General features: G+C 34.8%; 2 protein-coding genes across 13 annotated transcripts in view; one reads left to right on the top strand and one right to left on the bottom strand.

Annotated features, from left to right (window-relative positions):
• AVEN (apoptosis and caspase activation inhibitor) overlaps positions 1-14,955 on the top strand; it is a 97,735-nt gene extending 82,780 nt beyond the window's left edge. The window contains exons 3-6 of the mRNA XM_084520009.1: positions 8,286-8,356; positions 11,357-11,452; positions 12,981-13,329; positions 14,499-14,955. Coding sequence (XP_084376135.1) covers positions 8,286-8,356; positions 11,357-11,452; positions 12,981-13,329; positions 14,499-14,617 — 635 coding nt within the window. The 3' untranslated portion in view covers positions 14,618-14,955. The remainder of the gene's footprint in view (positions 1-8,285; positions 8,357-11,356; positions 11,453-12,980; positions 13,330-14,498) is intronic.
• RYR3 (ryanodine receptor 3) overlaps positions 14,498-23,443 on the bottom strand; it is a 234,846-nt gene continuing 225,900 nt past the window's right edge. For all 12 annotated transcript variants that reach the window (XM_084519997.1, XM_084519996.1, XM_084520000.1 and 9 more), the window contains 6 exons: positions 21,873-22,007; positions 19,741-19,897; positions 18,633-18,697; positions 18,425-18,525; positions 16,652-16,703; positions 14,498-15,952 (listed from right to left, as the gene is read on the bottom strand). In XM_084519997.1, coding sequence (XP_084376123.1) covers positions 15,857-15,952; positions 16,652-16,703; positions 18,425-18,525; positions 18,633-18,697; positions 19,741-19,897; positions 21,873-22,007 — 606 coding nt within the window. In that variant the 3' untranslated portion in view covers positions 14,498-15,856. The remainder of the gene's footprint in view (positions 15,953-16,651; positions 16,704-18,424; positions 18,526-18,632; positions 18,698-19,740; positions 19,898-21,872; positions 22,008-23,443) is intronic.

Here is a 23,443-nt window from a genome sequence, read left to right as displayed (position 1 = left end):
TAGACAGTAAGCAATTATTTTTCACTTTTCAGAAGAACTGAACTTCTATTAACACAGAGTTTTAAGCTTTGCATTGAACAATTCATATGTAGCAATGGGAAAACTCCTCTGTAGATAATTATAACTTTATAAAAAGAAAGTTTCTTTAAAAATAAAGCTAGGCTTCTAGCTTTTAGAGATTTTTTTTTTTCCTTAGAAATGTAAATGGGACTGAGAATGTAGTGGCTTCCTAGCCTTCAGTAAGACAAATCCAGTATGCTGCTTGCTTGGATTTTTTCATCTGAAATGAATGCTTAACAGTCTGCTGTTAGCTTTAAGTTGATGCTGAGAACTCTCTGATAAGCCAGTGCACTTCATGTCTTTGGAGAGTTAGGAGTACCTTGCATGTGCAAAAACTTCCCAGGCTTTCGCATGCTTATAGAAATGGTTTGCTCTTTGCTAATTTTAATCCTTGTCATTTTGTTAATGTATCAGAAGAAAATCCTCCTGTGTTTTGTTTTCTGAAGCTGTATCTCTTTTCATGTTTTATTGCAAGAAAGCCAAGCCTCATACTCAGTATATCAAAATGCTTGAATATTTTTAGGCCTGTATTTATAAATTGTGAATGCTTTGGAAAGTCTTACAGACATGGTGTCCTGTACCACTTTCATTAACAGTGAATTCTACTTTAGGGAAAAAAGGAACTAATTCTGAAGTGATGTTATTAAAAATACCCAGCACAGCAGCATAAATAATATTTATTGATTCTATAATCGTGCACTTTGTTGTAAATGTTCTGTCAAGTACAGAGTGGCAAATAAAACTGTAACACTAAGAAAAAAATAGAATAGCTTTGTTGGGTTATGAAATTCTAATAGTGCAAGGGCTGCCAAAGAATGTATGTTGGTACCATCGACAAAAATTGACTGGCTTTAAATGCCTAAAATTGAAGCTTGAATAGTGAATTGTCAAATTGTTTTAAACTTTCATGACTTGTCTGCTATTAAAATTGGAGGCAAGGGGGAGAGGGAGAGGGAAAGAGAAGTTTCCCAATGTTTGTATCTGTAAGAACTTCAGTTAACAGACTTTTTTCTCTAATTTGCCAAGTTTTTTTTTTTTTTTTTCTGACTATTATCAGGACAAAAATAGCAGGCTGCTTAAAATAAAGAATTACTTAAAATTGTTAACTTGTTAGCTCTGAGATTATTGTCGTCTTTATTTTTGAAAAGTAGAGGGTTTTTTTGAAGGAGGTACAATGTGGAGTGAAGTTATTTTGTTTGCTGCTCTTTGTATATCTCTCAAAGATATTTGAAGAGCTTTGAAGTTTTCAGGCCAAATATTCTAGCAGCATATTTACAGAAAATGGTGGTTTGCCTACTGCAAATTTAGGCAATGCAATTGCTCTTAGTTAAGCACGACAAGTAGATATAAAGTTTTCTTAAATGGCGAGGTGCAAAAATAAATCTGATATAAAGAATTGTGTGGCATTCCCACCTTCCAGCTGCAATACAACAGTATTGAATGCACTGTTGACTTGGGAGGTAGAATGAACAATAATCTAAATGAATGTAGTGGACTTGGTTAACATGGAACTTTGTTTAAATAAGACAAGGCAAAAACAAACAAACGAAAAAAAACCACCACAAAACAAACCAGGCCAGTGAATGCAGTCCTGCAGCTTACCAAAAGATACTAAGATGCCCACCCCTTGCATCCTGAAGAGAATTTGTAGGGAGACTGTCACCTTGCACTTCCTGCTGTGCCCTCCTCCCACTACTAAACATAAATAAACGAGAAGTCTCTGCTCCTCTGCTCAGGAGTGTTTATGCATTAAGTGACCTGGGGATCTTTGCCTTTTTTCAGCCTTTCTTCTCAGTGATACTGCTCAAAACCCAGCGTATTCTGTGGAGTTTTATACTTTGTCTCATCTTCCAAGTTGGTTGCAATGACATTTAAAAATCACTAAGTATGTCGTAAATTAGTAACCTGAGAAAAACGACACTAGAAAATGTCATAAAGCATCAGGAAAAATGTAAATATTTAAGGTGACTAGCTTAAACTTAATGAAAGGTTTAAGTTTAACCTGTGGGGAAATCAGTAAGTTCACACTTAAATATCATTTTAATGTTTATTCAGTAAAAAAGTGAATCATGGACAAGATGGAATTGCTGCTTATGAAAAGGACATAAGGCTACTGCATTTGGATGCTTTTTTTTCCCCAATGCATTTTGTTTTAATATTTTGCATTTTTGTTGCATTCTAAGACCTATTGCCATGAAATATTTAAGAAAAATTGCATGTAAAAAGTATTGATGCACTAAAGAAAATGTGGAAAAGTTATTAACGAAGTGGAGAGGTCTGCTTAGTGCTGTCTATGTGGTTTCCTGCATGGTAGATACAACAGATACATAGTTGTGTCTGTTGTCTCCTTACGCACTGCAGACATAAAATTTGAATCAACTCAAAAAGAACTATAAAAACATATCTGTGCATTCCCTACTCTTTCTTCCTGTTTTTCTTGTAGAAAGATGACTAATTAAGATAACTAACTGTAGAGTTCAACAGATAAAAACTAGACCTTTGTTTAGACTGAGGTTGGTTGTATTGAAGTAGATGCAGGGTCTATCTGAGGTGAGGTGCTTGAACATGCCATCTGACAGGCTACTTTCCCAAATACTTTCATAGCCTGCAACAATTTATGTCCCAAGGACTTCCAGAGCCAGATATGGAATCTTTGTATTTAAATTTAAGTTCTCCTTGCACTAATCTCTCCCTTCTTGCATCCATACAAACTTGTGGCATCTGCACCATCAGGTGGCAAGGGGCCCAGCCTTTTCTGGCTTATTTCTTGGTCACCTGTCTTCATGCAGAAGCAGAAGTACTGCTGTTTGTTTCTCTGAACATCTTTGAATACCCTTTTGTTTGTTCTGTTTTCCTTTATTGACTATTGTTAACCTCTGCTTTAACTTTTACTAAAAAGAAAACAAACAGAAATTCTATGTTTTTTTTTTTCTCTCTCTCCCTCTTTATTTTTTTTTTCTTTTAACCATTATGTTCTCTGGCACTTGTTGGCTTTGCTGTCCTTCTCAATTGAAAAACTAGCATCTGACCTTGGTTTTCAAGAGGCTGCAGCCTTGTTCACAAAATCATGGAATGACTGAGGTTGGAAGGAACCTCTGAAAATCAACTAGTCCCTCTGTATGTTAAATTCACCCTGTTCTTCCGATGTAGAAGCTCTTTGTTCCAGAAGTGGCCCCAGTTTCCCAAGATCCCTCCTTTCTTACTCTGCAACATGATGAAACATGATTTAAATTTTTGTGGATTTGGTTTAACCCTGATCAAATTATCCTGCTATTTTATTTTATTTTATTTTATTTTATTTTATTTTATTTTATTTTATTTTATTTATTTTTAACATGACTAGTAGCAGTGTGTGGTTGTGTCAGGGAGTTAATTTTGAACATTGTTCTTTGTGAGTCTGGTTACAAACATGCTTTACAGTTCACAGCGCAGGCTACAAGTATCTTTGGCATTGATATATTTGCACAGAGCTCAAGATCTTCTACTGGTGTCAGTAGAAGAATGTTATTTAAAAGTATTTTCCTATGGATATATATTCTTTTGCGAGTTCCAATGTTTATGCTGAGCTGTGCAGTAAGCCTTCTGGATTTTGTAATACATTGCTCTGCAGCCTACTGGTGAACAGCAGAGCCAGGGAAAACTGTAGGTTGTGCTGAAGTATTTGTGGTGAAGGCACGTTGTTTGGAAATAGCTGTCATGTTCTTGATAAAAGACAGACTTTGCAGTTACTTGCATGTAGTGATCTTAATAATATTTGAAGAAAATTAATAGATGTTGAGTTCTTACAGGGTCTTTATCTGTTGTTTTTGTATGCCCACGTTCTGAAAATTGCTATTACTCAGTCTATGTGTATGGCACATTTCCTAAGTAGAGCACTGCAGCCTTAGTCATAGTAAAAGTAATAGTTACAGTGTGTATGCTATCAAAGTAGAGAAATAAATAATAATAATACTAAAAAGAAATCTGTGATGTTAATAGAACTGCCATGAAGCTTTGTGTCTTCCAAACGTCTGCTTCCCTATAATATATGCTACTTTTCTATGGCCACATTATTCTATCTGTTTATAATGTGTATACAATTATTTATAATAACCCCTTGCAGAACATAGATTCTCTAGGGTTGGAGGAATATTTCTAATCAATTTGTTGTGTATCAGTAAGTCTCCTTTTGTAGGAGAAAAGAAGGAGAACCATCAGGTGTCCTATAAAGGGAAATCTACTGTCATATTTCTCCAAAGATATTTTATTTAAAATAAGCATCAATTGTAGATAGACTGCTCTGTAAATCCCAACATGTGGAAATATTTTGTAACAATAAGAAAAATGTTTTGGTTCTGATGACATCCCAAGTTGCCTGTTCCACCATTCTTGCTGTTTCCATGTTGTTTTCAAAATCTCCTAGTTAGAGCAAGGCACAGATAGGTGGAAGTTCTTCCTCATGCTTCTTCCTCCAGCTAGAGAAAGTTGCACTCATAAGTAATCCATCACAAACGGCTGGTAAGCTTTAGCTTTCTCTTTGTGCTCATAAGTTAGGTCAAAATTCATGACTTAGTAGTTCCCTACCTTTTCCTTTGATCTATAGATTTCTCTCTCGGATCTTCTACAGGAAGTCTTGAGCTAATATAAGAAAAGAAAATTTTGCTTGTTCTCCTCCTGACTCCTCGAGAGAGTTGGTCAGATTCCTGTATGAACCACTGATGCTGTGTAAGATTTCAAGCATCAGTCCTGCCTGAGCTCTGCAACTCAGATTGTTTTTCACTGCAGAAAAGTGTTAAGTTGGAGAATCTGATTTTTTTTTCCCACTCTAACATCTATTTCCGCCTTCATTTTTGAAGCCTATGAAGAAGATTGGCAGATAGCTGGTATTGATGGTACATTGTTTATGGTAATGAACAAAGGATCAATACAGAGAGAAGGAGATAACTTGCAGAATTGGCTAAGATCTTTAGAATAAAGATAGATGTTTTAATCTTTGGTGGGAATTTCTCAATGCGGTAACTTGGGAAGAGCTTTAGCCAGCATAGCAGCAGGTGCAGGGTGCTTTTTGAGATATTTGGGGTCTCATTGTTAATTTCCCAGATGTAGCTGAGTTGTAGTTTTCTGATGTGGTTTATTTGGTTCAGCTACATACTGCCAGCATAAATTTATTGCATATAATTTTGCTGACCAAACAGACATGTAGATAGAGGCTTGAGCTCCCATAATAAAATAAGTGGAAAATGAACAGAAGTTGGAAAACCCCAAGTGAGTTTATCAGAAAGGCTTGTTTGGGAGAAGATAAATTCTGTTATTCTGTTTTAAAAAATTATTTAGATTCTTGTATTTGTCTTCACAGTTCTTCAGTATGTCATGTCAGAACATGTGCAACCATGTTACATTGGTTGTTCCCACTCACCCCCAATTTGAAAACCTGTTGAAATCTAAAAGCACAGAATATTTTTCTTCTATCTTCAGTCATGTTTTGTGTCTTTTGTTTCTAATGAATTAGAAAGTCGAAGTGAACAAAATTATGCTACTGGAGTGTCAGTTTTGTTTTCATGCTGAAATGTTTTTTTCAGTGTTTCAACTTTCATACTCCTTATAATTTCAGGTATTAGAAAATGTTTATTACAGGTTAGAGGGAGGATTTGTTTTATCCACTACTCAGTGAATATTTATATGAAGAGATAATTGGGCTAATGAGACTATGAAACGTGTTCTATTTGAATCAATTGATTTAGCTTTAAAATGTATTCAAGTGTTAGGAAAGCATGGTGTTTTAGAACTGCTATTCTTTCATCGTAAGGTTGCATGTTATAAAAAGGGTTATTAAGACATTGTGAAACTTATCAAAAATGGTGTGTAAGGTTTACTTGAGCGTATTATTTTTAGTTGCTGTGTATTTGAAGGCCAAGTCATGTTTGTAAGTAAGATAAAAACTATTCAATTGAAGAAAAGCACTTCTTACACTGGAAGGAACTTGGAGCAATTGTAAGACATTTGATTAGTATTCATGGCACAAAAGGAAATTATTTTCAGGGTAAAGGAATTTGTGAAAAGATAATTGGTTAGACCAACATTCTCATTAACATAATTTGCATTAAATGTGCTACTGTGAATTGTAGTTATTGCTTTTCCATTTGAAAGGCATGCTTTGTTAATTTATTTAAAGAGCCCAGTTAAACTACAGTTTAAGTCATAGCCTTTAATTCAGCAATAGAGTATCTGGTATCTGTTGATCTATTATTCTGAACTTTATGAGTGTGGAGAATCATAAACCAGCTTTTGATCCTGGCTGATTTTTCTCATGCAGTAGGTATGTCCAACTGCTTTACATCTGGTCATTCTCAGATACCTAGAGCATCCAACTTATCCTTTTCTTTAATTTTACTCCTTTGTCTTGAAGAAAACATAAATTGCTTTGTTCTAATAGTATAAATACTCTGAGGATCACTTGGCTTAATTATTTTTCCAATAAAAACTTGCATTTGTAACTAAATCGAACCTTTAAAATATGTGCGGTTAATACATAAATTAATCTGCCTGTTTTACTGTCTATTGTAAAATCATGAGAATGAAGATTGAATCTGGATTTCTTTAAATTTCAGCTTTAGTTATTTGTTCTAGACGTTTTGAAACAGAGGGATTCACTTACAGTGGTGCTGTTTGCACTGTGGGTGCTCAAGTTAAGCGTTTGCATCTGCAGTTAGGCACGTGGAATAACTTATTTTTTCCAGAATCAAATTTAATCTCCTTCATGCAATAATTCAACTGTTTCTTTTTAATAGCGATCCCTACACAGCTATTTGTTGTCAAACTGCATGGTCTAAGAAGACATATGCCATGCTCTGCATCAGCAGCATACGTGCTTTGTGCTATCACATACTGAATCTAGACCTCGGGTCATCATCTGGTTTTCAGATTCTCTTGTTCCTGAGAATTTTTTATGGCATATTTGTTCACAAATATGCATTGTGAGTTGATAATAAGAACTGTAAGTGTAACAAAGTGTGTGTGCCCCACACCTTCCATTTTACTTGTTTATTTAAACTAAATGGTTCTTTAAATGGTGCCAGAGTCTAAAATGATTGATTTTCAAGTTTAAAAATGTGCAGACAGTGGTATATTGAATAGAAGCATTTAAAATGTGACTTGCTTGGTGAAAAGTCTGAATATTGGTTTTGTGTGTGTGTATATGATATATATATATCATCAACTATTAACATGTATTAATTATTCCAGAATTATTTTCGAATATACACTGTGGGTAATCAATGTTAGAATATGGTTTAATTACTGTTTTACGTAAAGATTTTAACACATAAGATCCTAGAAAGTTTTCCTGGTAGTTCCAGTGATGATGATTAAGTATTTCAGTAGGTTCTATCTCATTCTCTGCAGCTCTAATCTTTCATGTTTCATCTGTGATAGACCTTACTATTTATTTTTTATTTCTTGGAATTTTGGTGTATTTTTGCAGTGAATATGCTTATAGAACTGTCTTTCAAAACCCAGTGGGGTACTGCAATAGAAATCATTTACAGCAAAATAATAACCCACCTATAGAAAGAGGAAATTACTTCTGTGTGGGAGGAACATGGTAGGTTCCAGCCATAGCTAGAGGTTATGTGTGTAGTTTAACTGGCCCTATTTAAGTTTTCTTTTAATTCAGTTCCTTGTGCATACACATTAAGATTCATGCTTCATTTGCGTCGGTGCCATTTTTTGATGGCATGCTGGAGTAAGGACTAGTTCAAGAAAGAGGGATTTTGGAGAATTTAGCAACCAGTCAACAAAAAGTATTTACTTGGCTGGTACAAACTGATTTCCAGTATGTTTGTAATCCAGTTTAGGAGGGGGTTGCATGTTGATAGAGAAGGTGTATCTACAGCATGTTCAAAGCTGTTAATAATGCATTCTGAATATTGTACCTATTCTTATTGTGTTATCCAAATCAGACTTTTCAGTGAAGGTCCTGCTTGTTGACATGGCATCCAGCACCGCCTCGTTCAATTTTTAATCTGTTGTGCCTTTCTCAGAACAATTTTGTAAGCAAGATGTTAAAAGATCATTCGGTTGTACTTTGGCTAAGAGGAATTTCCTATTTTAAATGCAGCAGAAAAATTTCTTAATATGTGAGGCTTATTGATTAACATTACTTCTGTAGGGTTTGGAATTTTGGGGAGGTTGCTGTATTTAAAAAAAAAAAAAGATAAAGATGTTTTTTATTTCTTTTTGTTTTGTAGGAGATTCCTTTACACAGTTTCGCTTTGCTGAAGAAAAAGATTGGGATACAGAAAGCATATACTCTAAACAGGTAACAGAATTTTCTGGCACTGAATATGTACATGTAGGCAGTTGTACTTTCAGCATCAAATTGATTCAGCATCAAATTCAGCATCAAATACAATGACAGCACTCTTTATTTTGTAGATACATTTATTAATTTGTCTTTGATGCTGGAGGCTCTTCAGTCTTTTCCGTTTCTAATGAAGAATATTCAAGGCAGCAGGCTAGGTTTATAAGTAACATTAGAAGAAAAGAACACACAAATCCATCCAAAGAAGGATAATTCACCTTGCTCCACTGACACAGAAAGTCAGCCTTCCATTTTCAGTTGTATTCAAGAGAATAGTTTAGCAAAATGACTGTAACACAACAATGGATATATCTGTATATTTGACTATGAAGCGTGTTTCAGTTAATTCAAATTAACAGTGCATGTTCTCTACTTGAAACATCAGCCCCAAAATGACTATGGGACCCAGGCTAGGTTTGAGATTATTTGTATGTTGATTCTCTGTGCTAATATGAAAAAGGGCAAAGAAACAAGAAGTGCATTGTATCAGGATACTGGAAAGTGTCTTGATTTCTGAGGCTGCCTTCCTTGCATAAAAGTTACATTAAGGTTGCAAAGTCAAATTAAAATGTAGAAATGCAATTAAGTGGCTTGCATGGCATTTGTTTAAACCATCAGTGGGATATGGTCTTTCAGTGATTTTTTTTTTTCTTATCAGTTCCTCCCTCTCCCAGTGTATAGCATGCCAGTAATGAAGTATGTGACCTTTGCTCCCTCTTCTCTGTGCAAATCCAGAATATTAATTTTTTTATGATTTCCTCATTGGCTTGCCATTATACCATTTAGCTGATTTGAATGTATAAATTCATTTGTATGCTGAAACCATTGTGAGGAGAGTCAAGTTTTGCATTGCCAGTCAATGTCACAGATACTCTTCTGTCTGCCCATGCCAAGACTGCACAGTCTCTGGTCTTCAGCCTCTTTGTTTCTGGCTCATTTTTCTTTTCTGTGAAAGCTGGATTCAGTCCTTATTTTCATCCTAAATCCACTTTGCTTAGTTCCTTGCCTTTGCCTTTTAGCTTAATTGTTTCTATTTCTTTGCCTGTCTGTTCATCACGTACTTGAAGTTACTACAGAATCATAAACCGAAGTCAATGTGATGGAACAAAATGAAGCAGAAAAGGCATGCAAATAGTTGCAGATATTTATGAGTCCCTATTATTTGTAGAAAGGAATGACAAAACAGCTTTGAAAAAAGTGGAATGGAAACGTAACTGTGACATGAACAAGAACAAATTTTCATGTTGTTATTATCCTTAATTTTTACAAAAATTAAATCTGAATGTGCTTCATTGTATATTGATAAAAATGCAATAAAAATGTTTCAGAACACTGCAATTTAAAAATCACAGGTAGTAATCATTTGGATTTTTCAGTAAAAATTGGCAGTTCCAGCAAAAAAGTATTCTTCTGCTGCTTTCTATGAGCAAATAGTTGCATGTGAAATGAAGCATTTATAATTTGTTAAATTCTGCTTTGATCTGTATTTTTTTTTTTATTATTCAAATACCACTTATAGTGAAATATCTACTTGGATACTGAATTCCTACTTCCATTATGTTATTCTCTGAACTGCCCTTTTCCTTCATCCTCAGTTTTTCCCCTCTTCCCTGACCCTATTTTCTCCTTCATTCACAATGTTTTATTCACATTAATCTTTTTGTGAGTGTACTTAGCTCTTCCCAAATGCACTTGAATGTTATTCAGTGCTATTTGACTTTTTACAGTTTCTTGTTACTGTGTTCATATTATTTTCCTTGCCCTGTGCAAACATACAGAGGCCATCTGTGGTCTTCAATACCTGAGAAGGAGCTGGGTTTTCTGTAGTTTTAGCTCATTGCTGCATAACAGCTGCGATGTTCATGAGTTGCTTGTTGGAGACTTTTTGAGGTTACTAATAGCAATGAATCCTCTTTGATGGTGATCACTGATCCATGTATAAAATAAAATTGTTATTTAGGACATAATATTCTAATCAACAGATTATTTAGGTTGTTTGGTCCTTTTATTGCTGAATATCAAGTCCAGAATCTGGATGACAGAAATTTTAAAAGCCACTGCTTCAGTTCTTCTTTGTTATTATTTTGTAAATCTGCTCTCAGCAAACACCACTGGAATACAGCTTTAATGAAAAATGAGACTGGAAAGAATAGATTTGTAAAATACTTTAATCATCTGTAAAATATCAACCTGAGTTCATTACAAGACAGATGAGCAACAGGGAGGAAGGAATGTCAAGTAAAAAAATGCAGCTTTCCAAGAAAAAAAGGAAACTTAATACCTGTCACATGAATGAGTGACCATTGCACTTTTTGAGTGACTGGGCAGCAGTAGCTTATCTTTCTTGATTGACATCTTCCTGGGAGCATGTGTACCTGTAGTTTATTGCTTCTGTGAAACATCAAAACGATGTTTTAAATGATCGGGAAACAAGCGTAAGAAGGGCCATGTTGTTGAGGCATTAAAAACAGGAGAGCTATGCACACACTACTTAACTTGCTTAGAAAATACTAGTAACTCATTAAAGACTGGTGATTCCCACTGCAAGGAAAGGTTCACAGGTTAAAAGGGGTTAGAGTTGGAAAAGCCTCTTATGACATTGTCAACTTGCAAAACTGTTTCCTACTTTGGATTTTCAATGCCTTGCCTAAGGAGTACTCCATATATATCTTCTTTAAAACTTCATCCTCTATTTTTAACTGTCTAAGTGATTATTGGCTTTGTAGGTGTTTATATGGTAATTTAGCCAAACTGCTTCGTGCATGTGTACTTTTGAAACTTAATTCCTGCTATTATTGCCAATATCTTTTAGATGTTGTATATTTTTAGATTGTTCTTCACTTTCCTTCAGTGTGTGGAACAAGAGAAAGTAATAGACTAAAGTTATTAAGAATTTTTTGTTGTTGTTGTTCCTTTTTTTTTTTTTAACTCAAGCATACTGTGTGTTCTGTATTTCAGTTATCCGTGCTTTCTGTTGACTGCCAGTCTTTGGCCCAGGCCCTTCAGGAACTGCCTCTACATCTGAGGTTAAATGTAGCAGCTGAACTTGTACAGGTAATGCTGTGAATTTTCAAAATAAATCAGAAATATTCTAAGTGAAATAATCTATGCTAGAATGAATTCTTTAAACTTGGTCTTAAAATTTAACTTGAATGTATTTTATAAGTAAATCTTCTGAGACTGACATGTCAAAAGGTGGGTGAAGCGGGAGACCCCATTTTAATGCTTCGTTGGTAGCTTTAAACAAAATGCTTCTATATGCAGTGTATTGGATGTAAAACCAGGTATCTGAGTGTTTGACATGGAGCAATTAAACTGTTCTTATAGTTGCTTCTCTTTTAAGCAGCTATTAAAAACTTGCACCAGATTTTGGAAGTGCTTTCACTTTTTTTCCAATTAGGTAAATATTTTAAGTGTGATTTACTCTTCTATATGGCTAATATCAACATACATGTTTGTTCCATGAATCAAACAGACATCTGTGCTAGAACAGGTAGAACAGTCAGTCAAACACGTGAAGAAAATGTTATGCTCTGGTTAAGGAAATTTGTGCAAAAGAATATTAGCAAAAATGTTTTTTCAGGCTGTGAAAAGAGGACAAGAACTAACGAGACTTAAATATAAAAACAAGAAAACAAATGAAAAAAAAAACACAAAAACAAAAGAAAACACCAAAATAAGATCCATCTACTCAAGCAGGGAAAAAGAAACATGACTCTAATAGAAATATTAATTCTGTTTAGAGTTGCATGAAATGACACAAATATGTTCATTCTTAGGGGAACTCAAATACGTCTGCAGATGTGATGTCTAAGGGAATCTACAAATAAATGTTATTTTCAAATTCTTGCAAGCGAAGCAAGGCCAAGACTAGAACTCTTATCAGGGTTATACAGTGTGTGTTATGACATCTAATCTTTGTCTTCTTGTTGTGGCAGGTGATGTGGTCATCAGATAGATATACTGCAGTGGTATTAATTCCATGGTCATCAGATAGATATACTGCAGTGGTATTAATTCCAGGGCATCCTGATAAAAAAACAACAGGATGTGTGTTCCACAGTTGAATAATGAGTTGGCATTTCTGTTTTTTCAATATTTGATTGAGTTTTGTAATTTAGATCTATTTTTTAAAGTACACAGCTAGACATGAATTTAGTGATGTAGTTTGCTTTCAAGATGGAGATATTGGAGGGAAGGTTTAAAATGGATAGTTTCTAGCCAAATTCTGACTTCAGTCGCTCCAAAATTCAGAGTACTGATGATATATAATTGAAGCAGATTTAGAGAAGTATTTGTGAAACAATGTAACTTGTTGATTTATCATTCAATCTCATGTTCCATATTAGGGGATAAAAGGAAATGTGTTTTGTTTTTTGGTTGTTTATTTTGTAATAATTACTGTAAAACCATCATCAAGATAACTTTAGTTTACTTTTACTTCTGAATTCAATTCTGCTAAATTTCATTGTGCCTTCTTAAGTGATCAAATGTAGGATGTCTGAATTACAGCCCAAATTAAATAGACTTTTAATATTCTATATAATAATTAGAAAGACTAAGTCCTCTCTTGTATTCTTAGGCATCAACGCCTGCAGAGCTCCCACAGATGAAATCTAAAATTACTGAAGACAGCAAGAGGAGAGAGCTTCTGTTTAGACATTCTTTGGCTCAGAATGAAACGGTGTTGGGCTCCCATCCTGTTGGTGATTCTGTTGCTCCATCAGAGCCTGCAAGTAAACATGGTCCTGTGGCAAGTGCAGCAGAGCCATTCCAGAGAGCCCCTCAACAACCAAAGCATGAGATTGACCATTTGGATGAAGAACTAGATCTTCTCCTAAAGCTAGATGCTCCTATTGATTCTGTGTCAGATGCATTATTCTACAACACAGCAACAGAGAACAATTTGAAAGGGGAAAGTAAAGAAAACGGTAAGATTTCAATTCCTTACAGTGCCTTTATTTAATTTTCGTTGTTCTCTTTCTCAGCAGTGTATTTAAGCTCATGACCAGCAAGTCACCAGTACTGCTAGCAGTACTCTCTGTCATAGTGCATTTAACGTATCTGGGGCTATATTCTGACCCATTTGTTCTTTTTTTATTTTAACTCCCCCCTGAACTGAAGTTTTACCATTTTTGCATGTTCATTTTAAGCTTTAATTCTTCTACAGAACAGCATTGGTCTTATGACTTGGCAAAACAAAACTGTTAGACACTCTCAGTAAGTGGAAGATTAAAATACAGTTTTTATGTAACATTATCAGACATTAGTTCACTGTGATGATAATAATAACAGAAGAACTGATAGCATTAGAAATGCTATTTGCAAATTTTACTAGTATTGATTATACAAAATAAGCTTTTTTTTTTTTTTTTTTTTTACCAAAACAATTTTATATTTCAGAAATTGTGAGATACAATTTCATTAGAAATTGTGGTACCATTTGTTAGTTCTGATGGACCGTAGTCCTCCTCCCCATCCTACAATGATGTAAAAGGATTTTTACCATCCCCAATTTTTGTGTATGATTGTCTTGCTGTGCTAAAAATTAAGTACAAAAGATACATAGCTGAACATGTAGTAGCACCACAAGCAATACAACAAGCCTTGTCACTGAAGAGGATCTTGACAAAATCTTTCATTGCAGTGGTATGCCCACTCCAAAGCACAGTATAAATCCCTTAAGAAAACACTGCCGTCAGAATAGGGAATCATAGGATTATCATGCAACTGTGCAACATGAGCCACTGTTGTGTCCTCCTGCTGCTCTTCTACATTAAAGAAAACTGCATCTGGCAGGATTGTGAACAGATCACAGCAAGGGTTCACTTACCTACAGTCTGTCTGCTGCAGATCAGGCCCTGCCTCCTCTTGAATCAGAATGGGGCCACGTTGCTATGGTTGAGCTTACCAGACTGTCTCCCTCTCTCTTTTTTTTATTGTTGCTACTGATTGTGGAATATGACACTTTATTCTTCAAGGGAGGAGACTGATTCAATAAAATATAGTCAGTTGTGCATTAAAAAGCAAACTGATCAGTGATAAAGAGCCAGTACAGAATTGTTTCCACTTTCTCAAGACTGTTCTTTTGCTTTTCTAGACCCTCTAAAACCAGATGTGCCTGAAGAGAAAAGTACAGCACCACAGCAACAACAAAGTACATCTAAAACTGTTACTGAGGAAGAGCTTGAAGATTGGCTGGACAGCATGATTTCCTGAAGAAAAGTTTCCTCGTGTGAATAAATGGATGTAACAAAAGTTAAGTAGAAAGTAGAAACCTCCTTTATCAATTCTATTTCTTTTATCTGTTACACTTAGTTCAGTATGCCAAATGCCTGGTTTTATTTACAGGCACCTAAAATTCTGTGCAACCAAAATTCAGCTAGATATGAGTGACTGAAAATTAAGACTAACATTCTTAGAAAGGTCTAAGATTTGTGATGAAATTAGGATTTTCTTTGCTAAAGATGTAGGCTATAAGAAACAACCAGAGCAGTTGTTTCAGCTTGTACGTGCTATATACAGTCCTTAAAATAAAGCTATGAATGCACTATAAATACATGTGTTTTTAATCACTTTCATCATGCCATGTTTCTGTATTGTAGAAAAATTAGAAAGAAATCACAAAGGTAATATTTGGTTTATAATACTTTATTGCAGTGGGCACTTTTTATTAGAAGAAAAAAATGCATAAACCTAGCAGCTTCTATTTGCAGGTGACCACAGAGCATTGTTTTATTTTGGCCTAAAATTTAAATTGTATTCATTTTGATTCAGTGTATGTCTTTTAACAGCAGCATCTAATAAGCTGTTATTGAAGGTAGTATACAAACAAACTTCAAGTGCAGTTTCATACAGAAAGACAGAAAAGCAATAATGGATCTGTTCATCTAGAACACTAACATAAAAAGTTTGCATAGCTATGTCTACGGAGGTTTTAAGGCACTTAATGATTCAAGGTCAACAAAGTGTTTGAAAATGTTTCGTTTTAACTGCTTAAAGCTTTTTTAGCTGTGTCTTAGTACATTCACTAGCAAATACTGTGGGGAAAAACTGGGACAGCACTTAATTAAAATACTTTTTCTGAGGCGTGGCCTCTGATGTTCAAGTTCGTAAATGTGCAGTTAAGACACCTTTTAGCCCTTTCAACTCTGTTACCAAACACTAGGTTAACAATGTGGTTAAAAAGTTGTTATAATTTCATACCATGTTTAAATTGGAAGGCTTGAGTTGATCTTGGCATAGATTTTTCTCTTCTAATCAAAATTCCAACAGAAGACCTGTTTCACATGTGGTAGGTACTAAAAGCCTACGAAATAGTTTCAAATTTTACGTATGTCTTGAAGTTTAAAGACATTTAAAGCAAATACAAGCTGTGAATTTACATCATGAAAAGGAAGTACATTTTTTATATACTGGATCTTAACAATTTATGAATAAATAATTTCTTTTGTGGTATTAGCCAAGTTGATCCTCATACTGTTTCCGGAAGCAGTCTCCTGCTGGGAAAAAATCCCAACATCTTTCTTGGTACATCTTCCACACAAATGATTCCTAAAATAAAAAAGAGCATTTATTTTAACAGACCCCTTACAACCAATGCTCTACATTTTAACAATAAGCAGGTGCTGTGCCTATTACCATGGAATAAGATTGTGGAGATAAAGGAACTCAAAGATCACAATTCAAGCATGTTTGTTAAATTATTGTTCTGCACTCTTCCCAAATAAGTACTACTGAAAATTAAGCCTCATTACAAAAACAGTGAAGTGAAAATTGATCAGTCCAGTTATATTAGAGCAAACCTGTACAAATCCATATTACAAAATGTGTTTTAGTTTCCTTGGAAAACACTTAAGGTACTTTAATAGTGTTTCCATAACAGCTTCTTATTTGAAATAACATAATTTAATCCTACTTATTTTCCTGTTTTATCCAGCACTAAACTCTGTCTATAGCAATATATGTGTATATATAGGTAGTATATGGACATGTGTAAATGCAGTGTTGTTTGGGCCTAAATGTAAATAAGAAAACTGCTGCAACTCCTCCTTCTCCCACCCCCCCCCCCTCCTTTTTTTTTTAACCTTTCCTTTTTGTTCCACAAAAATCTCAGGGGTGGGATTTGTCTCCACTCCTTGGTGGTTCATCAGTTCCACCTGGTGGTACACAGCTACAAGGCTGGAGAAGATTAAAAGGTTTGTCTTTTCAACATTTTTAAGTTAAAAATTTAGATTTATTTTTTCAACTCACCTGGCCAGTATGCTCAGTTTCATCCTTGTTTATGAGATACATTAAAAAGAACCTGAAAAAAGCACATGAAACAGGTATTAATGCAAAAAATAAAACCTCTCCCCTAACCTTTCCTAGAATGGAATATGAGGAACACTCTACCAGCCAGCAAAGAAATGGAAATATTCTGCCAAGCTTCTAAAGTGGGTATTTAAAAGGAGAAAATGCTATACCCCAGGACTTCTCTTGTGGAAGTGCTAACATCTGTAAAATCAGTAGAAATTGAATTTTTATTCATTTCAGTGCTAGAAGCAACATCTGAACTAAGCCTATGTCAGCTCCTGTACACATATGCTCTGTCTCACCGTGGAAGAAGTTGCTATAGCTTCTATGCAAGAAGGTAAAAGTGGGACAGATGGGCTCAGCTTATGAGCTGTAGGGTATGACTGTTTGGAAATCTTGGTGCAGCTGAGTAGCTGCCTATTTGGCTCTGGTGCTGCCTGTGCTCACACAGATGTACGGAACTTGGACTAGCTAGGAAGGCTGTAGAATTCCAACACTGGTCTGATTTATGTGACTTAGCTCTTGGTTAGCCACTTCTAAGGCAGTGCATTTGGAACTGAACATTACATGTTTTCATTGTAAAAAAAGAATGTATACTGACTTTAACATTTTTCTAATTAAAAGGCAATCTGAATAGTAAGATTATTCAGTATGCATTGTAATATTAAGGAAATGAGATTTTTTAATTTACTGTGAATGACAGGATCCCACATGCCAATTAAGTGATACAATATAATAAGGAAAGCTTGGAGGTTGTAGACTGCTATAAAGCTATGGATGCTAATGGAAACTTGCCTCACAAAAGTAATGTGTATTGATTTTGCAGAGGTTACAATGCTATGAAAGGAATAATGCAACGTATACTCTATGAGGCGCACATTTTTTTTTTTAAGCTCACAGTACTGTATCCTAAAGCCAGATTTCTTTATAGAAGAGCCCACCAGTTCAGCTTCTTCAGTTTTGCTGGCACGATGCTCATGTAATTATCATTTTTGTAGGGGTAACTAATGCCACTAGATTAATTTTTTAATAACCCTCTTTGATCTGTTCTATATTCACTAATGAAAGTATGAGATCACTGTCTTGGGAGTTTGGGCAATAGTCTGAATATATAAAACTGCTGATTGTTTATTGGCTTCAGAAAGCTGTGTTATTACTAAGGAACTACAGGATCAGACTTTTTTTTTTGTAGCTTATTTTCCAGAAATGTTTTTGTTTGTTTGTTTTTGTTTCAAACATAATTCCTAGGGGAAAAAAAAGAAAAGGCAGCACCTTCCTTCTGCTGCTGTTAGCTCTTGCTGATGTACTTCTCTAGTCTGGAGACAGTCAGAAGTACCATTTCAGGTGAGCAACAGTTTTCAATGGTTTCATCAACATTACCAAACCTCAGGAAGTCACAGCCCTCCTATCTTCCAAACTAAAGCAACTTACTAGTTAAAAACTGTTGTTCCTTACCCTTCCACATAGGTGGGTTTCCTTCCAGAGGAACAAAAGGACACATAAGGGGTTGGTGTGCCTTCAGGCATCATTCCACTAAGCTAGCTCATACATAGGGTGAGCACTTTAAAAATACTGACCAGTACAGAGTAGAGGAGGGGAGGCCAGAAAGGAATGGAGATAGTCCCCAGTTTCACAGAATTCTATCTAAGGTTTGTCAGCAATGTGTGCTTCTAAATTAGTTTTGAGCTGAAAGGTCTCTTTATAATAATTCCAATAGTAAAATATACTTACAGGTAGTTTGCCAAGTTGTGCTCTTGCAAAGTATGTGTTTCAAAGCCATGTGGGGTTGTGTCAAAATAGTCATTGCCAATTCCACAAATAAAACATTTGGTCTGGAAACATAATTTGTATATACAAATCAGTTATAACTCAACAACTCTATTGTAACTGTTAAAAATTTAACTTAATAAGAGCAATGAAAAATGTAATGTTCTCATACCTCCATATCTTCTCTCACTTGTTCTTGCTGGTCTCTTAATTCACCAAAAGCATCAATAATCAGACCTATTTCAAATGGATAAATAGCAACAGTTAAGTACTTAGCAACAGTTAAAGTAATGCTGAGAAGTAGCTCTATTAGACATCCTCCATTCTATTTGGAGTTTAGCATACTTCTGTGTAGGTTTAATAATTCAAGGTGCAATCTACTAATTTGCAGACATCTTGTATTTGTTTACACTGCACTCCCAACAGTGATAATTTCTCTTACACAGAGCCATAAGCTTGCAAGTGAAAACCTTTTCCTTACTTATATTTTGGTTGATTTAAGTTTATATGCTCTTATCTCTTCTGTTCCCATGAAAGAATTTTGTTTTCATTCTCCTTCTTTTGGAACTCTTGTACTTCCACTTTTGCTCAGTGAAGAAGACTTGTCTCCCACAGACAACCACCCCCTTCCAATGTGTTAAGAATTGATCATTTTGAGGACTGCAACATTTGTAACTTTAAAAAAAACTATAGATGGATTACATTTTTTTCTTTTCTCCAAGACTGCCTGAAAAATGTTTTTGTTTTGCTTTTTTTCCTAACAACCTTAGGACAGTTTATACAATGAGTGTTTGATACAGGTCTCAAGCTAATTAGAACTGCAAATTGTCCTCTAAAGAAAGGAAGAAAGGGGTGTGCAGACATGATGTCTTGTCAGAGAGGAAACCCAAGGGGAACTGCTGCATTCTCCGGACAGCTGTGCTGTCTCCAACATAATTCTGTAAAAAGAGTTGACAGCAAAGCTCTCCAAGTTTACATGGTGATTATAGCAGTAGGAGTGATCCCGCACAAGCTGCGCCATTGCTGAACAGTTGTCAATGTGCTCATAAATGCTGTAACACAGGTAAGTTTCTAGTACTTTGTGTAGTACTTGGCACAATGCATTATTTATAAATTAAATATAAAATGATCACTTTCAGAAATAATGACTTCATGGGCTCAGAAATAAGTCTTTTTAGCAATATCGCTTACTTTACCTCAAACACAAATATGGTTTAAACGTACTGCAGAACTTAGGTACACTAAATTCTGTCAGTTTCTGCCAAGGTAAGTGAAGGTACCTTGAATAATGGCCAGTAGGATAACAATGACAAAGAAGAAAAATGTGATGTCAAAGACAATTCGATACATTTCATAAGGGTCTCCTGCAGGATCCTCAATTTCATCCCCAATGCCACCACCAGCTCTTACACCCACATACATGTGGAACAGGTAACACTGAAAAAAAAAACACAAAAGAGTAGGAAATGTTATTTACCATGAATGATTCTGGACTTTTTTCTTTTTTAATTATTCTGACCTACTGATTCTTTCTAGAAGTTATAGAAACAGAGAACATGTAATATAATTCCTCATGTTCCCACACCAAAAATCTCCTAAGTATCTTAACTGACATGGTTTCGTCTTAGACCTACAAAGACGGGGAATCAGCATCAATTGTGTTACCCTTTTCTCATTCCTTAAGTCTTATAAACAAAGACCATTTGGGGGACATTTGGTGCTGTATTCAACTATATTCTACCCCTATGTTAATTCCTAAGGTTCAAGCTTGCTCTGAGTAAGTAGAGGACATCTTTTAAAGTATTGTAATGGGGTTTAGGAAATGTTAGCAAATACTGCCATAAAATAGTGACATAGTCACAGCAGGTAGATCTATCTGTATTTAAGTGGTTTCTGGATAATTTCATTTTGCAATAGTAGATGTCTGGTTTAGTGCCTTTTAAATTATTTATGATCTGTGAAACAGCCTGTGTTCAGTTTGATGTGGAAGAAATCACCTTGCAGAAATGCTGGTGTGTGCTTTGTTTTTTAAACATAGAAGTCTTCAAGGAAAGATCCTTAAAATTTGGTTATTTAAGCTATGCAAGTATTTTAGAATAGAATCTTTTGCTGGATATCTATAGTACTTAACATTTCTGTATGAATCAGCTACAGAATCTTGTAAACTGTCTTTAGTCATACAATATGGGTTAAAAATATCAGAAATCTCTAAACCTAACCAATGTTCTGAAGTCACATTAGACAACAGTTGTGGTGGTCAACATTCATCATGAAAAGTGATGAATAAGTCTTTCATAAGCAAACATTGAACAGAAGTAGACACCCATTTTTAGAATGCAGCCTTACTCTTGACATAAGATACCATTACTATTTTAATCATGCTTAAAAATGTAATGATTTTTAAAAATATTTTTATTTTACATTTAATGAGGTAAATGATTTACCTCATTTGGCAGCATGGTTTAAAAAGTAATATAGTTTAATGATTCTGATTACTCCTACATCCATTGTATAACCAGAATATGGTATTCATCTCACAAAGGGCTCGCTTAAATGATACTGCTTGGGCAGTATTCATGTCCTATCATTTGTACATCTGACTTACATGGACTGTTTGATAAAAGCTCAATAACAGGGAAAATCATTTGGTGAAATCTATGACACAACTTTACTCTGAGGTATCTTACTCTAGTTTTGTTATCTAAGACAGGCAGACAGTGACTATTCCAGGAAAGAAACAAGCTGTCCATAAACTCAAACTGTTCAGTTTCTAGTACAAGAAGTTGTGCTATTTTCTTTTTATGACGTAAAAAAATTGTTTGGTTTTCTGTTGCAACAGGAAGAAATCATGTGGGGAATTACTAAAAATAGATTATCACCTCCTTTAATTTTCCTCTTCTCTACTCACCCTTGACTTCTTGACCGAATTACTGTTTGTAAGCAATATGAAGCAAGTATTTGTAACTAGTGCTAATAACATCATATACTTCACATAACCTAAATAAGGATAGGAAGAGCTTGCACACTTGCAAATACTTGGAACAAACTGAGCTCTATTTATGCTGAAATAACACAGCTGCCTTTTGTACATAGGGCTGACCAGTTTGTTATAAAATTTGTTCCATGTACTTTAAGGGTTTGCTGTCTTTACATGCAAAAGGAGCAGCAAATCACATGCAAAAATATTCACAATAAAAATCCAGGTATTTTCCCATATTAGTGAATGTCACATATGTACCGTTGAGCTTAGGCCACTGAAGAATGCAGAGCGAATTTTAAGACCACAGACATTTTGAAAATGACATATAGCAATAAGTAATAAGATGGATTAACTTAACAATAAAGTTATTGTGATTTCACCATTTAAAAATTCAGAATGAAATTTGAAGCATGCTACTGATGTTTTACTTACCGTCATCATGTCATCACATTTCATGTCTGGTTCATCTTCATCTTCACTTTTGTTGTAGAATTTGCGGAAAAAGTTGAACGCCACAACGGTGTAAAGATACACTACTACAGCCAGGAGTCCTACAGTGAGCACAAGCTGTATGGAGACATGACATTAAAGTAGGTTTCAATTGGATTCTGTCAGATGAGGTGAGCTAGCTCACTGCAGTGCCTTAAGTACTGAAAAGGTATCATATGGTACCTTTCCCAAGAAGGGAACTAAAAAGAGCAGTAATGATAGGTTTGAGGGATCCATACAGACTCAAGAAACTGTAGTTCTTTCCAGCTTTCTAAGCTATATGTATAACAACTATACGTTGCTGAAACAATATTACTATTTAATGTAAAAGTGAAATTAAATAAAAATGAAATAACAAAATAATCCCCTTTAGTTAGTTTGGTAAATAAATTCAGCTGAGACTAAATACAACTGCTGCTCTTATAACTAGTACAGACATGAACACTGAAACACTACTGATTTCCCAGTTGAAATGTGTACTTCAGGAGCCTACTTACAGATCTGTAGAAAAAGATAAACTGAGGATCAACTGTTCAGTGGTCTTTTAAAAGAGTAGAAATAGAAAAAATAATCTTTGCTTATTAAGAAAGTAACATCAAACAATTAAGTTGACAGTTTCAACTATGTTTGAGGATTACATTTAGAAAAATCTCAAAATAAACCAATCATTAAATTAGAAGTGATATGAATTTGGTTCATCATGAAGGAAAATGAAAGGGATTAAAATAGGGATTTCATTTGTTTGTCATAAGGTAATAAATTTAATTGGTCAATTTCTTCTGAAAGAAAGGATTAGGCAAACACAAAGGATATAAAACTTAAACTGAAGCGGATGTTCTTTTAACTCTTAAAAAAGGCTTAGTATGGTTTTACATACATAACAGACTGTAAGAGAGGGCTTAGAATATATGCTAGTACATTTGAGAAAGAATGGAATGTATTTCTTTGAAATGAAGTTTTGGGGAAGTTCAGTTAGAGTAACGTTTCTTAAATGTAAGGAGAAAAAAAGTGTGTTAATGAAAAGGATGTTTTTAATGTTATGCTACCTCGCAACACAAAGCAGGTATCAAAGAATGATTCCCTGTGTAAGTTTCCACAATTATCTTTGGAAGCAGATTTTAACGTGATTTTTGCAGAACATAGTGACCTATAAATATATTCTGCAATGCAGAATGTCCATACCTGTAAGAACATTCTTACTAGCAAAGTACTGAAATCTCAATGACATTCAGATCATTGTTACTGCTGTAGCCAAGGAGAGGTTGTGAATTCTTACTAGTTATCACCAGTCCATACAGAAGGAGCTCGTTAGGTCATAATTCATATTCTTATATTTTTCTAAAATATAAGAAAAATACCTTTGCATTGTATACAAAATGTCTTTAGTTTTCAGCACCCTTTGGGCATAAATTATTATAACTTTTTAGGAATTAACATGTCTCATATGTGCTGAAGGAGACATGGTGGAGTCTATTCTGTAATACATTCATGATCAAAATTAATTGTATTCCAAT

Source organism: Aythya ferina (genome assembly GCF_964211825.1).
Source record: "Aythya ferina genome assembly, chromosome: 5".
Lineage (NCBI taxonomy): Eukaryota > Metazoa > Chordata > Aves > Anseriformes > Anatidae > Aythya > Aythya ferina.
Note: the sequence above shows the minus strand (reverse complement) of the source record. Positions and strands in the feature narration are given on the sequence as shown.